Source organism: Typopeltis vanoorti, chromosome 5 (genome assembly GCF_054136105.1).
Source record: "Typopeltis vanoorti isolate ZY-2024b chromosome 5, IOZ_Tvanoo_1.0, whole genome shotgun sequence".
NCBI classification, from domain to species: Eukaryota; Metazoa; Arthropoda; class Arachnida; order Uropygi; family Thelyphonidae; genus Typopeltis; species Typopeltis vanoorti.
Window position 1 is genome coordinate 2,801,446 of NC_143553.1, and position 19,117 is coordinate 2,820,562.

Sequence of the window (19,117 nt, forward strand, 5' to 3'; positions counted from 1 at the left end):
ATTTTATTTAATGCACCACACGCAACAGATGCTTGAAAGCGACTGAGTGTATGTGAGAGATAGTTATCGTATCCCATAGTTATCGTACGCGCAGCTGCCTGATTTATTATTATTATTATTATTTTTTTTTTTTTTTTATGGTCGTAAGTGCGGACGGTTGTAAGTCGCATAGGTCGTAAGTCGACGACCAGGTGTGTATGTGTGTGTGTATATATATATATATAATTATATATATATATATATTGAAGAGTATTGGTGATAATCCACTTCCTTGAATCATTTAACTGTATGAGACTTCTATTGGTTTTAATTTTTTCGGTTGTTTCATTATTAATTTTAATATAGCTTTCTTCCATTATATATTCTATTGCTTTTGTGGTTTGAGGTGGAGCTTTCAATTCATACAGTATATTGATTAATTTTGTTCTGTTGATTTAATCATATGCTTTCTTATAGTCTAGGAAGGCCATATATGTTGGGGAAGTTAAATTCTATTGTTTTTTCTATAATTTGTTTGAGTGTAAATGTGGGATCTGTGCAGGATCTTCCTTTCCTAAAGCCACATTGTTCTTCTCCAATAATTTCCTCGACCCATGGTGTTAATTTACTTTTAATTATATCTAGATATATTTTATAGCATGTATTTAATAAGGATATTCCTCTGTAGTTTCTGCAATCTTTTCTATTTCCTTTTTTTTGAATATGTTTATGACTATTGCTGTCTTCCATTCTTGTGGGATGTTTCCTTCTTCCCATATTCTGTTTAGAAATTTAATTAATCATAATTGAAATGGTTTAGAGCTGTATTTGTATAGTTCTGAATTTATTCCATCTTCTCTTGTAGCTTTTCTATTTTTTAGTTTTTCCAATATTTTCTTTAGATCATTTAACTGTATTGGTTCTTCATTTGTTTCTTGACTTATTACTTGTTTTATTTAATTTGGTTATTATTGTTTAGAAGCTGGGTGTAGTGATTGATCCATTTTTTTCTGGAGGGGCCTTCTAATTTTAGATCATCCTTTGTTTCTAGAGTAATGATTTTATAGCTCTTTAGTTGAGGTCCATTTATATGCTCTAATCTTGATACAAATTCTTCCCAGTCTTGTCTTCTGATTTTCCTAGTTTCTCTTCTTGTTATTGTTCTGATTCTTTTATATTCTATTTCATTTCCTATGGTTCTGTCATTTAAGGTAGATTTCTTTTTTCTTTCTTATTAAAGATTCTATTTCTGGGTTTCAGGTTCTTAGTCCTTTCCGTTTACTTCACAGTTTTGTTCCTATGGCTTCATATGCTGCTTGTTATACTATTTGTTTAATGTTTTGCCATTTATTTTCTTGTATGATTTGTAAGTCTTCTCTGATATAGTTCTCTGATACTATCTTGCTGTAACAGTTCTATCTTAAATGGCTCATGCTTTTGTTTTGGTGTTCTTGTATTGTTTCTATTTCTCTAGGTTGGGATCTTAATAGTAATGATTAATAAATAATGGTCTGAGTCAATATTGCATCCTCTGTAAACTCTGCAATTTCTTACCAACTTCTTTAGTTTTTCACCCACTATCTGCTATTTATCGGCAAAGCATTCCAAACCTTTTAGTGACGGTTCCTTGGTTAAAGAGTGTATGATAAAAGCAGCCAAAAACATCTGTCTCAAAAATGTGCAAGTGTTTCATGATATTTCTTTGTCCATAAATACCGTGATCGAAAGAATAACTGAAATGGCAGATAATCTGCATGACCAGTTGCAAGAAATATCTGCAAACATACAATGATTTTCAATTGCACTTGATGAAAGTTTCGAAATTCACAATGTGACTCAAGTTGCTCTGTTTCTTCGGGCTTGCGACGACAATATGAATATTACTGAAGAATTCTTGGAAATGATTCCCGTCCATGGAACCACTGTAGGGGAAGACATTTTTGACTCCGTGTGGAGCATTTTGGAAAAATACCAACTTCCTCTGAACAGGCTTGTAGCTGTGACAACCGATGGTGTTCCTGCAATGATGGGTTTTGTAAAGACTTGCAGCAAAGTTAAATGCATCCAGACATTCCAAAACTGCCATCTTATCATCTGCATTATTCATCAGCAGGTCATGTGCTCCAAAGTATTGGAAATGAGCAGCATACTCAAGATTGCAAACTTCATCCAATGCAGAGGCCTCAATCACCACAATTTGCACAATTTCTTTCTTCTAATTTCAATTCAGTGTTTAATTTTATGTTTTCTTTGGTATCTGCATTTAGGTGTTTCAAAATCTTATATACATTGGGTCTTATTTTATATAAATCATGTTCTAAATTAGAAACAAATTTATTCCATGATTCTCTATGTCTTTTTGTGGAACAGCTCTAATACCTTTTCCTCATACACCTGCATTTCTTCATCTAGTGAAGTGGTAACAGTGGGCTCAATGTCTTTCCTTTCTTTTAAGCTTACACGGTGATCCGAATGCATTTTTGAAAATTATGGAGACAACTACCGCGTTTGAATAAAAACTTTAGTTTAAATAACTAAAGTTTTTATTCAAACATGGTAGTTGTATCCATGATTTTCAAAAATGCAGCTCAATGTCTTTCTTTATATTCTTTCTTTCTTTCTTTCTTTTACTTGCAGCATGTCGATAGAATTCTTGTAGGTTATCTTTAGCACACAGAGCCAGTTTCTTTTCATACTGAGACTTTGCTTTCCGTAAAACAGTTGTGACTCTTCTAGCCTGCTTCTTATTAACGTTCATAATGGACATCATCCTTATGCACACGGTATTCTTTCCACATTGTCTTTTTCTTTCACATCTCTTGCTTAATAATATTACTCATCCATTTGACTCCTACTCTATTTATTTTTCGAACTCTCAGGACACATTCTAATATCACATCATTTAAGTATTGTTTAAATGTTTCCCATGCACTGTCGATATTCTTTCCATCCATCAACAGATCCCATTCCACTGAACTCAATATACTCCTCAACTGGTCATAATTTTCTGTTTTGTAGTAACCTTTTCTGAATGGAACATTCATAAGCTTAGTCACTTCCCAAATGAATACTGCATGATCACTGTCACCAACTGGAGGCAGAATAGTTAAGTCTTTAACTGAAACGCCCCCTGGCACTATAATAAAATCTAACACTCTTTGCCCTCCAGTTCCTTCTATCACATGCTGCTTGAGGAAGTCGTCTCGCAACAGCTCAATAAATGCATTTTCATTCTTCTCATGAGATTCTACTGCTATCCAATCAATATTTGGATAATTAAAATCTCCCATTATGATTACTCTTTTCGTGCTCATATTTTCTATTTGATGATACATTTCTTCATCACTAACAACCGATTCACCAGGTCTGTAACAACACCCCACTATGTAATTGATCTTGTTAAATTGCACCATACACCAGATAGCTTCAAACTCACCTCCACATGAAATATTGTTAGTAGTAGTAGTAGTACTGCAATCATAGGTTTCAACTCTAAATGGATTCAAGTCATCCGATATCATTAGCAGCACTCTCCCCCCTCACCTCTGTCCTGCCTAAAAATACTGTATCATACCATTGTCACTCGATACCAGTTAGTATGTCTGATTCTGATAGCCAGGTCTCACTAATACCTACAATCTGAGGTCGTAACATATTGACTGCCAACAAACTCTACTCCTTTGTTTCTGATACTCCTAGCATTCATGTACAGATATAGTAATCTACCTGTTTTTTCTTTTGTATTGTCTTGTCTGCAGTCTGCCTAACACAGTTGGAAAACCTTGCAGATCTTTGTTCTTCTCTAATGACTTGCACGTGTAGACATCTTTGCACAGATTTGATGGGCCCTTACCGGACGAACACAATCCCAAAATTGTTCTCTTCTTATCAACATTTTCATGACAAAGCCCTTTCCCATCATTAACACAGTTATACGACATTGGCAATCTGACACTCACATTCACACCATTCATCCCTTTCTAATTTAGTTTTTCTAGACTCCTGATACCAAATGCATTCAGTAGGCCGTTCCTCTTATACAAATCCAATCTGCCTTCAAACTCACTCCACACATTCAAAAACTCTCATCCATTCCTTCTGCACAGCCTACTCATTGAATGTTTGCCATCATAGCCCTTCTTCTTAATTCGTTTTTATCATAGTGAGGTAAAATACAACGATTTTCACTTTCTCAGTCTTTACTCTCTCCTCTTATCCTCTCTCATATTGAACTTATCGCCAGTTAAGTCATTTGTGCCTACTACAACTACGATTTCATTTACTTTTCTTTTCTGTTTTAAAATTACTTCTTTTATGTGTTTTATATATGTTTTAAATGTGTGGTCAGACAATATCAAGAATTTGATGTTGACTATCACTTAACATAGATTACCTCTTCTTAGTCATACTTGCATATAATACTGCTACCTTCTTTTGTGACATCTTTCTGGTTTAATGTCTACTGAAGTATTAATGAAAAAGACTGAACACTGTTATGGCATCTCAAGTATTTTTAAGATTTTACTATTTTAATGACTTGTTAGAAAAAAAATCAGTCACACCAGCTACATATCAATTTGAAATTTAAATATTTTTATTGGTTTTCTGAATGAATAAACAAAATTAGGAATTTTCTTTATTCATTTAATATGATTGGTTCTAAATTTAAATGGTTACACTCTTACTTGAGCATACTCATTATTTAATATTGGTTACTGAATTAAGAGCCAACTCTTAGATTAGGTTTCCTATCTTTTTGAGTTTCTTATTTGGCTAAGAAATAATGTGGTATTCGATATCCACTTAATTTTCAATAATTTAATATTGGTTTAAGAAAGAAGATGAACTGTTAGTTAATTCAAATTAACAGTTTAAATATGACTGAGAAGAATTACAGTATAATCAGTATATTTTAAAGTTACGTCAGTTTCTTCTGGTAATATAAACATTAAACTTGAAAAATCAGCATTTGCTATATGAAATTTAAGCTTGCTAATCACTTATTAATATTTCCAAAAAATAGCTACATGAAAACTATATGGTTCATTCAATTCTTCTAGTTTATTGAAGAGCGTTTGGGCATTCATGGACATTTTTCTGTATATAGTAATTTAGTGTTGCTGCATCAACTCATTGAATGGTGTATGACGTTGCTACCATGGCATACTTTATAAACATTTATGAACTACTGAAATTTAACCATTTTCAAATCTGTTCATTTTCTTTGAGTTTTTTTGTCAAAAAGTGCCGTTAGGTGCACTGAGTAACCGCAGCACGCTCCCTGTGCTGGTTGGCTCACTATTTAAAAAAAGTTCGGTCCTTTTTTTTTTTTAATATGCCACACACACACCAATATAGATATATACATATATATTCAGTGTTCTAAATTGCTCCTTGATCCATATATGTGTATATGTTTTTTTTTTAGTTTCGATTAAGATGCATTGCTACCATAATTCACCAACTTAAAGAACCAGATATGAAATTTATTGCCTCTGTTGTTCCCGAGGTAAGCAGATATAGTTGTGTGTATATGTTTCAATAAATAAATACAAAATTAATACCAGAAAAACTCATGTAAAAAGATTATTTTATAGTATAATTTTTGCCTGCGTGTCACAGGCATCTTCAGTACATTTTAAGCTAAAATTAAACAATAACTGACAATTCCAAAAAGCGCCACCTAAGTAGCTGATGTAAGATAACTGAAAAGGTCAATAAATTTCCTAACTAAAAAAAAATAAAAATTAAATAAAATAAAATATTATATATACAATAAAAAGCTAGGAAAGATTAGCTGATTCATAAAGTACTATCTTCCATAAAGTGGATAGACATAAACCATCGGATCTGTTTAGGTTAGGAGAGTGAAGTAAAGTTTCACATGTTTCTTTATAAAGCCATTCCACGAGGAACCGACTTTTGTTAAGGACTCTTGTCTTCTTCCATTGAAGAAGTTGGCGAAGAATTAAAAGATCTGCCTCCATTTGGCTAGAAGAACATCAGTCTTATATTCAATACCTTGAACCTGAACAGTCTGGACTTGCAGAACATGCCATCATCACTAGACATAGAGTTCAGGTTCAAGGTATTGAATATAAGACTGGTGTTCTTCTAGCCGAATGGAGGCATATCTTCCTGTTTGTCCGAAATAAGATAATTCACAGGAGCAAGGAATCTGATAGACACCTGGATAATTACATTAGTTTTTTCCGTTATTAATTTTGTATTTATATGTCTACTCACGGTATTCTCTTATTAAAACTTATATATTTCAAAAAGTAATGAGTTTAGTTTTTCAGTCTTATTTTATGGAAACCTTAATTGTTTAAAAACATTTAACATTTCATACCAGTTAAAAATATTAGGTTCATTCATGTAGAAATTTTTTTTTTTATTAATTACTGATTAATTATATTCATCTTTACTTCTAAAAGCAGTATTATTAAAATTCATTTTTAGGAGGAAAAGTGCTGTTGCTTTCAGATGCATTGCTGCTGTTGAATTAGATAAGAGCATGCATAAAGCAACAAAAGTTTTCATGTCTCTTTCTTGAGTTGTATCATATGCAATGATAATTTTTTAAAAAAGCACTATCTTTTAAACTTGACTTTTTTGATGTACAATGCACAAGAATGATGAGACTCAAATTATGTGGACACTGAACAGAGGAAAGATCATATGGTGGGAAGGAAACGGAATTTATACATCTAAGAGATATTTATTAAAATGACAGGAGACAGAAGGAATGCAGGGTTTGATAGTGCTGGATCTGGTTATAGGATCAGAAGATCTGTCCATAACTATGCCATATTACCTTGACTTAAGAGATTGCCAGATGTGGAATATTCAGTTAAGAAGGGATATATATGGAACTACACAGCAGGTGATTATGACAAACTTAGGAGGCAACTTGAAGCAGTGCCTTACATAAGAATCTACAGGAGAAGGATCTTCTCAGTGAATGGGAAGTGGTCAATGGGTAGCTGAAGAAAGCAATGGGGGTTGGACGTCAGGGGCAGAGCCCCCTAGTGTGTGTGTGTGTGTGTGTGTGTATCTATATACACGCACACATACGAGATACCACTATATATATACATAGTGGTATCTCGCTAATCTGAACTGTAGTTTGTAAGGGGAAAAAAAGTTTTATTTATTACGTATTATTATTTTCTGTAATATTATTAATAATTAAGGATGTAGCATTCTCAGTTGCTGCTGCTTGGGAAGCTGTTGAACCTGAAGCAATTCGAGCATCATGGAAAAAACTGTGGCCTTCTAGAATTTACTAAGAGAACTATGGTGATACACAAAAAGAGGAAATTCAAAACGTGCATAATTTGGTTAAAAATATAAATCCAGATGTTGAAATTTCACAAAGATGTTACGGAATGGATTACAGGTAGAACCGAAAGTGAATTCGAAATCAAATTAGACGCTGAAATTATAAATATAAATATGACAGTACTTTATCTGACGATAAAGAACTTGAAGAAAAAAAAAAAAGTAAAACATGAAGAGGCAGTTGACAGTTTTAATATGTTTATAGAATGGGCTAAGCAGAATGATACGCCATTCCACAAAATTTTTTGCTAATGTAGCTCTGAGAAGAAGCATTTGAAAAAAGTTTAGCTTCCAAGAAGCAAAACAAAATCAATGACTTTTTTACAAAGAAATAACACTTTTTTTGTGTGTTATTTTGTGAAACGTTTTTTTTTTGTGTTGTGTACAAGAAAGTGATATTTTTTATGCAAATTAAGTTATGTACTGAACTATGCAATTTTATTAAATCAGAATCCTCAACAATACAGGTACATACAAACTAAATTGTTTACATAAATAAACTTGTGTATTGTATTATTTTTTAAGTTTTACATTACAGTACAGTAACTTTTTTCTATCAGTTGCTTCATTTATTTACAGAATTAAATTGATGTACTATTAGAATCTGATTATTTTTGTCTTAAACACTAGTTATTGTTGTCTCTTGGGGGAAAAATTCACTAATCTGAACAAGCACGGTTTTTATTAGTTTGGATTAGCGAGATACCACTGTATATATATATTTTTTTTTTAAATAAAACATATTGTTACTGGCCTATGTGCAGCTGACTTTTGATACATCCTATAATATAATATATAATCACTTCCACACAAGAGGATGCAAGGCATATAGCAAATAAATACCATGTGTGGTGGGTTGGTTTCAAGAGCAGAGTCATCTGTTAATATTTCTCTTGAAGTGCTAGAAGTTGTCCTTTGGAAAGTCTCTTCATGACGAGACTGATCCCCAGAACTGAGGTAGATCTAATGAAACTAGCAGTTCATTTGTAAAAGGATGTACAACAGTTGTTGCTTGTGTTGTTCTAGGTTAAACAGAAATGAGAGGCATAATGAATGCTAGCTCTGCTAAAGTGACAATGCAGACACTGAGATTCTGTGAGACAGCAGCTGAGGATAGTCTATGAGAGAGGGTACATCAGCCATCCACACCACTGCTACTGAAAAGCATCATTAATTTTGAGAGGTTTTAGTTCTCCATCGTAAATGTGAGAGAGTAGCATTCCAAGTTTGGGTGGATTTGTGATTTGTACAAGTAAGTAACCGGACAGAATAAAAGTAACTTGAACACAAAAGGATGTCTAGTTGTCTGGTCTTGACTGTTCAGCATTATCAGAGGTAATGAGAAGAACTTAGATCTCTTTTGCAAGAGAAAAATGAAAACCTGTGTTTTGGAAACAGTGAAGGTGACTAGGTTGTTATCACCACATTGAAGGATGATTCAGAGTTCATTGTTTAGGATCCTTAAGCTTGAGATGTTTGAAAATTGCAAAGTTTATTTATGAGCAGGATAAGTGGAGAGTGCTGTCATCAGCAAAACTCTGAATAGTATTTGAAGTTAGTGAGAGCAGTTTATGTATGAGGAAGAGGATAGGTGAAATAACAATAGCAGAGCCCTGAGGAAAACCTTCATTAATGGGAATACACACACACACACACACACACACACACAGAGCATCAAAAAAATGTATACACGCTTCAGCAAAAGAAAAACCTGTATAGGAATTGTAATACTAAATTTATACAGACATCAAGGGATGAATACTAGTTAGCTTTGACTTCAACAATTACATGAGGTGCTCAAAGTGGTTAAAATTAATGTCCAGACATTTATTATTAGATTGAACTACTGTTTGGGCAAAGTTGGCCAAAGTGTCCAGTGGAATTGCTGTGCATGCCGTTTCAATTTCTTTCTGAAGGGTCACAAATGTAGGTGGTTTTCTATGATACACTACATCCTTTAGAGTCCCCCATAGGTCGAAGTCCAAGGGTGTTAAAATCAGGAGAACGTAGGGGAGGGGACTCAAAACTGTCTTGCATTCCTCGAATGACAATCATGCCAAACAGTCAAACAAAATGGACTGTCCTACCAGTTACATGTTGATGCTAGTATTCATGTGAGTAACGACATCATTTGAGAGAGAGAGCATCATACTATACATTGCTACTGTAATTCAATCCAACCTCAAAAAAAATAGATGATATCTGTTGAAGTATGTATACATTTTTTTGACAAACTGTATATATGTGTGCATGTTGTACAATCCAATTACAAAGTGAAGATACTGACCATAAGATGTTCAATTGCTGAGAAGGCCTAAATGCCCTGGAAATATCAGATTTATCCTGACCTTTCCATCGCTTGAGTCCAGAGGTGGATGATGTGAGCAAGGAGGTCCGATGTCGACCATGATTGACAAAATCCATATCGGTGGTCACTGATTGGTTGGCAGCCCTCCAGCTGTTCAAGAAATTGACTGTTCATGGCCTCCATTACTTTAAAAAACACTGAGGTAAGAGCAATAGGGTGATAGTTTGATGATAAAACAGATAACTTTTTGGAATTGACTGTACACTGGCTTCATCATGTTGGAGGCTTAATGGATTTTTTACAACACTCAAAAAGAATTAAATTAGAATTTAATACTTCCTATATTTCATCCTAGTCACTAGGACATCTATGGGGATTACAAAAACAATTAATGTAACATATACACAAATAACAAACAATACTAAGCCCAACCACGTGGGTGACACTAAATGTTTGTTATTTGTGTATATGTTACATTAATTGTTTTTGTAATCCCTGTAGATGTCCTAGTGACTAGGACAAAATATAGGAAGTATTAAATTCTAATTTAATTCTTTTTGAGTGTTGTAAAAAATCCATTAAGCCTCCAACATGATGTCCTCACAGCACTTAAGCCTCTACACACGTGTACACTGGCTTGTTTCCTTGCACTAGGTTGGATGTTATAGATGATAAAGAACAGAGCTATTTCAGGAGTACATATCACTATGACACTTGGTGGGATACCATCAGGATCAAAATCCTTTTTGATATCTAGGTTGTGTAAGATTTTTTGATGTAATGTTCCAGATAAAGAAGGGAGTAATTTGCCTTGTCATCTATGCAACAATTGGATGAGAATAATGATACCAAGATGTCAGCTTTATTTTTTTGGTAATGTTGCAATACCACCATATGAGTGAGAACAAGGTGGAAGCACAGATAGACCAAAGTTGTGCCAAGCACAGAAGCAAAACTGCTATTGGCAGGTGGTGTGATTTCTACATATATTCATCTCATCTTCCTTATACCCTCTTTTACCTTGCGGTGTCGAGGGGTCCATTGATCATCGGACCTCACTCCGTTTACAGGATAAGGTGGTCAGCCTTATGCCCCGGTGTATCCTATGGCCTGTAGTGTTGAGTCCTCAAGGCCAGTTTGCCTGCTTTGCGGGATGAAAAACCCCATAATAAACTGGGGAAAAAACCCTGCTGTCCACGCCCAAGACTGGCTAACTTGGCTATGGCTGAGGAAGATCCTTCAGCTCCTCACGTCACCGACGGGAATCGAACCTAGGACACTCCTTCCCCAGGCATATGATGGGTTTATAAGTGTTGTGAGCTTCAGTATATTTGTGAATGAAGCTGGAGGTTTTGTCTCACATCAGTAATGAACTGTTTTAATGGACTGCTCTGTCATGCTTTTTTGAAAACTATGGTTTGGATATAGGGTGAGAATTATGAACAGAGTAGGTAATGAATGCCTTCATTTCATCATGGATTATTTCTGTAAGATCACAGTATCTGGAGAACATAAGGAGCAGTCTACCTGTGAAAAGAAGGATAAAGGTCTCCGAGATCTTCCAACTTGGTATTGTAGTGCCAAATTACACTAGGTTCCACCAAAGATGAAACTTGAATGATTGTGAGCTGAATTACCTAGAGGAGCAGTCACCTCAGCAGTGTACCTATAAGGAGAAATCTTTAAGAAAAGATCCAGAGCATTGTGGTGAAGAAGATTATTGGGTATTCCAGTCAGCAGATTTGCAATATTCTTTAGGTCATTGCTTTCAGCAAATATCTCAGCTTCTCTTCTAGCTTGGTCAGTGGAATTGGAAAAAGAGAGCTGGTTAGAGTTGTGGACATTAAAGTCACCAAGGAAGATGACAGCACTGTTAAGGCATTTGACTGTAGGAAATGAAACTTCAAAGATAAGAATTTAAAGAGTTTTGAATGATTTTAAGAACTGTGGGAACAGTAGATACAGCATATGAATGGGATATAGGATATAGCACAGAAATGATATAGCATGATAAAGCACAGAAGTCTAAAAATGAAAATTTAAGATTAGGCATCCTTTGGCTAGAATATCAGATCACAGAAATGCAAAAGTATCTCCCTTGTGAATAAGGTGTAATTTGCAGAGTTAAAATGGAATGAAGTTGTTGTAACAGAGATTTGGGGTTAGGTCAAAAACAAAGTATCAATTTTTTATCTACTAGTGATGGTGCACATAATTTAGATTGGTTTTATGTCACAAATTTTGAGGTGAATGTGGAAGAAAGATTTTTCTTTTAAGTGCATGTGAAATTGACATGAAATTTTTTTCTTATTATTCCCTTCTGGGATGTAAGGTTGTTTCACTTAAATTTAACTCATCCTGTAAGCCACTTTTATCACATGTAGTTATTGTTTCAATGGGTTATGGTTTGTCACCATAACTTTGGCTAGAATATTTGAATAGAATAATTCCTGGATTCTAGGAAGTCACTAACCTTTATAATTATAATGACTTTTTATCTTCGTAAATTAGTCTTATTCATTTAGTGGTAGCAGGATTTCCCTCTTTAAATTTTGGGTTTTTTCATTCTGTAAAAGAGACAAACTGACCAGAAAAACAAAAACAATTAAGAGGCATAATATGATAGATACTGTGAGAATGTTGAACAGCTGCGTGAACATGATGTTTAGGGCCTCTCTCGATGAGTCTAAGGACTCCTGGAGTAGCCCGTGGTAATAATAATAATAATAATACACTAGCCTCAAAGCCTTAGATGCTTTAACCTCCCTAGCCACCAAGGTGGATGAAATAGTGAGACCAAATTGCACTTCTTATCCATGTTATTCAACGGGTGTTACAGAATCGTATTCAGATTTAGCTGGACATCTATAGATGTCATGGGCGGTTGGGGGGGGGGGGGGGGTTAACCATAATTCCAAACATCTCCTTGTAATATATCTGGTGCAAATCTTCACAGCTTTTTAATCAGATTGAGTTGCTATTATAATTGTAGCAAATTTACTGTTAGAATCATGAATAAAAAGAAAAACTATGAAAATGGAAAGTATTAACTGTATCTGCATTCCACATGGACTAAAACATTTCAGCTCTTTAGGTGCAATAATTAATAAAAATGTCAAATAAAATATGAAATGGATAATAGAATAAGCAAAGCTTGTATTTATGTATACTTATATAGCTTAAACATATCGAAAAAAATATAGAATTTTATTCAGAATCTCAGATATATTTCAACTAGTGTGACATGGCCATTGTTGGAAGAAAGACTAGTAACCACATTCAAAACATGAATCATAATGTTGGCCGAGTGGTTAGCGGGTTCGAATCCTGCCACGGACATGGATGTTTGTCTGTTAAAATACTAGTGGTAGTGGTCGGTGGTAGATGATGAAGGTAGTTGTGGTTGGTGGAGTGGTGGCGATGGAGAGCTGTAGAGTAGATATCCTCTCTCGATGTCTTTGGATTCCCTGGAGGTGTTATGTAATAATAATAGGAATAAGTCACTTAGTACGTGTTAACTAGTTTGTGTCTTACTCACAGCTGAGCTGACAGGATTACACTGTTAGAGTTCAAAGTAACAATTGTGCAGCTTAAATACTTTAAAAAAAAAATTACAAATATTTAATTGGTAATCACTTCCCAGAAGTGATTTCCCTTCTCAGAGCAGTTTAGGTTCACATTTCAAGGAAAAGATGAAAACAGATTTCTTTTGATTCATCATTAGAATGCAGTTACTGGTCTATCTACCTGATGATGTCTATGTTACATTGAATGAAATGTTGGTGGTTTTGTACTTTTATACATTTGTAAACTGTAGAAGTGTTTATAAATATGTCTAGCACATGTTTCTTTAAAACATCTGAAATTGGTATTGTGGTGAAGTACTTTATATACACACACGTGCACACACACAAAATGCTAACAAAGAAGTTAACAGGCACCAAAGGGTGAGGAACTAATAGCCATGCCACCCACCTTAATAAGATGTAGGACCTTCTTTTGCTGTGATTACTGCAGCAATCCTATGGGACATATTTTCTACAAGCATCATATGATAGTGATCAATGGCAATTTTGGACCATTCTTCCTATAGGCATGTTTGTGACCATGGGCATTGTGGGGTAAATGTCCCTTGAACTCGCCCAATGTTCCACTTCATTCCTCAGATGTTCAACAGGGCTGAGATCAGGGCTCTGAGGAAGCCAGTCAAGTGTGGTGACATTCATGTCCGCAAACAATGCAGTTATATCACCAGCCTTATGGCATGGTGCATTGTCTTGGTGAAATAAAAAATAGTCAGTTCCCTAGAATTGTCACAAAGAGAGTAAGTATTGCATTGTCCAGAATGTTCAGATAACTCTTGGAGTTCAGCATTTGTCTTGCCACAAACAGAGGTCTGAGACCAATCCAAGAAAAATAGGACCATATACTGCCACCTCCAAATTTCATAGTTGAGGATTATGTACTCTGGTAAGAGATGTTCACAGGTATCTGCCACATACACACACCCACCCATCTGCTTGGTGCAGGTTGTAGCATGATTCATCACAGCTTTTCAAGCTTCCACATTCAGTGTATATCATAGATGATATTCAACCAGAAATGCTTAAGTATTGAGGTATAAGAGTTTTGCATTGGCTACACTGCATACTTCAGAGGGGCCTGGTCAGAAGGTCGAATTACCGATGGTTGAAGATGGCCTCTCAAAGTACCCATACTAGCTGAATTTTTCTGCTAGTATTTCAGGTAAGATTTATGCAAGCATACTTGAAAAGAGGTTGAGCAAGATTGTGGAAGAGAAACTTGTAGAAGAACAACCTGGGTTTAGGATGACCAGAAGTTGTCAAGATCAGATTTTCACTTTTAGACACATAGTTGAGAAATCATGAGAATATGACAAGGATCTGCACTTAAGTTTTGTAGATCTGGAAAAGGCACATGACTAGGTGCTCAGAGAAAAGCTTTTCAAAAGACTACAATAATATGAGATGAATGGGACATTATACAGAGCAATACTTAGTCTGCATTTAAGTTGAAAGTTAGCAATTAGAATGAAGGAAATACATGAAGATAGTTTAATATAAAATCAGGGTTTTAAGACAAGGATGACATTATCCCCACTGTTATTCATCATTTATATGGGTCACGTTATGAAAGAAAGTGGCATTGGACCTGATATTAGAATTGAAGATGTCAAACTTACCTCTTTGTTTTATGCTGATGTTGTACTCCTAAACAAATGTAATACAAATCTTCAGGATTCTCTAAAAAAAATAAAAATCACATTTGACGTCCGTAGATGCTGTATGGTCACTGCCATACCTCACATGGTTTTGGCAATGATGTCTTCTGCTAGAATAAGTGGTAAGGTCGCAGATTCCCTTTCCACACAAAGTTTGTAGGAAAATCACAAACATCCATGCCCATGGCGGGATTCAAACCTGCATCCTCTTGGTGGGAGAGTGGACACGCTAACCAGGCCGGCAACCAGCATTCTCTAACTAAACACTTGTAACAAATTTAGCATGAAAATCATAATAAAAAGACCAAAAGTATGAAAATACGCAGGAGCATAGAAAACTATAGCTGCATTCTGAATGGAGATCTTTATAGAACAAGTAAAATATTTGAGCTATTTAGACAGATTTTAGTGAAGTAGAAATAGACAACAAAATAAGCAAAGCTGGTATGATGGGTAATCAGCTGAATAAATGTATATGGAAGAGAGAAATTAGCCAAAACACCAAGCTAGCAGTAAAGAAGACAGTGTTCAAACCAGTTTTAAGTTATGGATCTGATAGTTGGGTTATTAAAAAATCACTTGATCAAAGACTGGAGAGAGATATGAGGGTTCTGAGAAAAATTATTGATGGAACTGATGATGTCAATGACAGAATCATATTAAAAATGAAGATATTAGAAAGGAACTGGACATTATTAGCAATGAAAAATGTATAAGCAGAGCCAATCTAAGTGGTATGGCCACTTAGATTGGCTCTGCCCAGTGGAGGACCAAGGTCTAGGTGTATTGATTCAGTTAGAAGTGCTTTAGAAGCACAAAATGTTAGATATGACAATATTCTAGTGCTCACAAGGATTGATTTGGAGGAAAATTGTTGATAGGAGGTTAATAATAATATAAACTTAATCATGTAGTGCTGTGATAGCATCCTGAACACCCCTTGGGAATGCATACATATCAAATTGATAATGATGATATAGTTTGAAGTATACAATACCATTCCAAAATGGCAATCAAAGTAAAATACAGCACATGGTGCATTTCTGAATCCTCTTGGAAATTTTGGCCAGTTTCCTGAGATTCCATCGCAATATTGAGAAGTTGTTTATTCTTTGGATTATAAGTCCTATAGTAATTAATGACATAGTCAGAAGATGGAAAGAATATTGTGCAATCTTTACAAGGACCCAGCTATTCAACAAGAAGACGAAGGAGCTATGGAAAACACGCAAACGGAACTGGAGATCCTTAGAAGTGAAGTAGAACAAGCAATCAAAAAATTAAGGAATAACAAAGCCCCAGGTCCTGATTCAATACCGGCTGAAATGCTGAAAAATCTTGGAGAGAATGCAGTCAACTGGATACATGATTTATGCAACAAAATCTGGAAGACTGGAAGATGGCCAAATGACTGGCCATCTTCCAGTCTTCTAGTTCCACCATTATCCCAATCTACAAGAAAGGCAATCACAACAAATGTGAAAACTACTGGTATGTGAGATAATTTTCCCTTATCTCACATACCAGCAAGATTTTACTACAGGCATTAAGGACAGATTATAAAGTTTTATAGACCATCAGATCTCAGAAGAACAAGCAGGATTCAGAAGAAGTCGAGAAACTAGAGATCATGTATCTAACATCTGAGAAATAAAAAAAGGAAGGGAATTCAAACTTAAGCCTTTATCTATGCTTTATAGATTACTCCAAGGCCTTTGACTGTATGAGATGGGATATTTTATGGGACATCATGCAAGAATCAGGAATACCAAACTATCTAGTAACTCTCATAAAGAACTTATATCAACAAAATCAAGCAACAGTAAGAATTGAAAACTCAGTGTCTCCTGCATTCCAATTTGAATAAGGTTCAAGACAAGGATGCATACTCTCTCACCATTACTATTCAACCTTTACAGCAAAACTATAATGAAAAGATCTCTAGAAAAGTGGAATGGAGGCATTAAATTAGGTGGCCGAACAATCACTAACCTACGATATGCAGATGACACAGTGATAATAGCAACAAATGAACAGGAATTAAAATCCATCCTAAATCAATTAGAATGGGAAAACTTAAGCAATGATTTTTGAATAAATCAAGACAAAACCAAAATAATGGCTTTAAACAACGCAGAAGAGATAGATGTAGAAGGAATTGAAATTGTTGACAATTTCAATTACCTTGGAATGATAATAACAAAAAAAAGAGATAAAATGAAGAACACCAGTAGCTAAGAAAGTGGTGACTAAGATCTGGAAAGACAGGCACATCTCCAAAAAGACCAAAATTAAGCTTTTAGAAACCTTACTTTATTCGATCTTTCTCTATGCTTCTGAATATTGGACAATGGCAAAAGATGACAGAAGAATTGAGGCATTCGAGCTCTGGTGCTGGAGAAGATTGTTAAGAGTGCCTTTGACAGAAAAATGAACAAATAAAAGTATCCTAGAAGAACTGAATATCCACACGACTGATAAACATAATTGACAAGAGAATAGTGCAATATTTTGGACACATATGAGAAGGAAAGGACACATATGAGAAGGTTTACCCTGGATGATTATTTTTTCCAGGCAACTGTCTGGAAAAAATAATCATCCAGGGTAAACCGTGTGGGAAAAGAAAAAGAGGAAAACCACCCTACAGATGGATTGACCAAATATCAAGAATCATTGCACTAGAACAAGCAATAAGAGAAGCACAGGAGAGAAAGAAATGGTGAAGCATCATCAATAAGGTCATGAGTCCTCAGACATGAGGAAATCCGAGAGAGAGAGAGAGAGAGAGAGAGAGAGTAATTACGCTAGATCTGTGCTGGTTATGAGGTTGAAAAGTAGGCAGTACTTGATAGGTTGAGGTGAGAGGAGTTCCTTTTGTGTCAGTGGTGTTAAAGCAGATGTTGGGGTTGTCTCAGAATCCCATCTTCCGCATTTAAAAGTAACAGGTTTCTTGCTGTCATTGAGGTGCTGGAGGCAGTTTGTTAACATCCAGTGTGTCATTGCAGGCCTGGGTTGTCGTTTTTATTGCATCTCCATTATGTACTATGTAAATCAGTCCCTGAGGATGATGCTAGGATGGGCTGGCTGAGGAAGTGCAGGGCTTCACTTCAACCAGACAGATCCATAGACAGTGGATCATCCCCAAGATATTAAGGCAGCTGTGAGATAAGCAGTCCTGGACGAACAACAGCATTGCCATCAGGGGTGATGATGATGATGGTGCTGCCCTTGTCATGGTGCCTCTAACCCTAACACAACTGTGTGATATGGTGTCATGCTTATTTAATATATGTGACATGCTTATTTAATAACAACATAGTGTTGTTATTAAATACGCATGCCCTTAGGAAGGTTCCCAAAGATCAACTGCAGTGACTGCCCACCAATTAAGCTGCAGCTGCACAGGCATCTGCTCCATGTCAGGCATGCCCTCCATTTTAGGGATTGATAGTAGCCTGCACCAGCTCCCAGCTAGGAAATAGCAACTTTTGACTACTGCTACATCTGAAGGTAGGGGTGTCCAGATGCCATCATTGGTATCATGGACACTACAAGAAATGAGCCCATACCATCGAAAGGGAGGTTGTGGTCTTGCATCAGGTGATCAAATTTTAGACTGTCACAAACATCCATGATCATAAAAGGATTTAAACTAGCATCCTGTTGATAGGAGAGCAGGTACTTGAACCACTGGGCTAACCAGAACAGTATTTCTTCCAAACTCTTCTGTTGTTTCAGTGACTCCAATCCAAATATTTACAATCTCTTTTATGGCACCCAAAATGCTTACTTTTTGGGAAAACTCTTAGTTTGTTTGGGTAACTTCTACACTGACTTTGAGTTTTTCAAACATTCTTTGAAGATAATAAGCCCGGCTGTTGACTGACTCTCTTCTTCACCTTCGAAGTGATATGAGTGCAGTAATGACTATATGTATACAGTATTTTGTGACATAAAATTTAATTATTTGATAAAAATAAACCATGTTGATTCATTTATTAAAAATTATGCTTGTTAAAATGTTTTCTTCTTCTTATGCTATGGTTTCAGGTTATTCAGCCAACTATCATTGGATATGCATCTCAGTTTCCTTGCTTCTGTAGCGTTGCATTCCATAGTCATAATTAGAAAATGTTTACCAATCATAAAGCAGGAGCTTACTGTATTGAATATTAATTTGGAAATAAATTATTAATATGATGGTTGCAATGATGTAAATTTAATGATTTGGTATCCTAGTT

General features: G+C 35.3%; 1 protein-coding gene across 2 annotated transcripts in view; it reads left to right on the forward strand.

The window, feature by feature from the left end:
- LOC150106189 (RRP12-like protein) overlaps positions 1-19,117 on the forward strand; it is a 582,235-nt gene that overhangs the window by 413,997 nt on the left and 149,121 nt on the right. For both annotated transcript variants that reach the window (XM_090392222.1, XM_090392221.1), the window contains exon 23: positions 5,408-5,488. In XM_090392222.1, the coding sequence (XP_090248348.1) occupies positions 5,408-5,488 (81 nt within the window). The remainder of the gene's footprint in view (positions 1-5,407; positions 5,489-19,117) is intronic.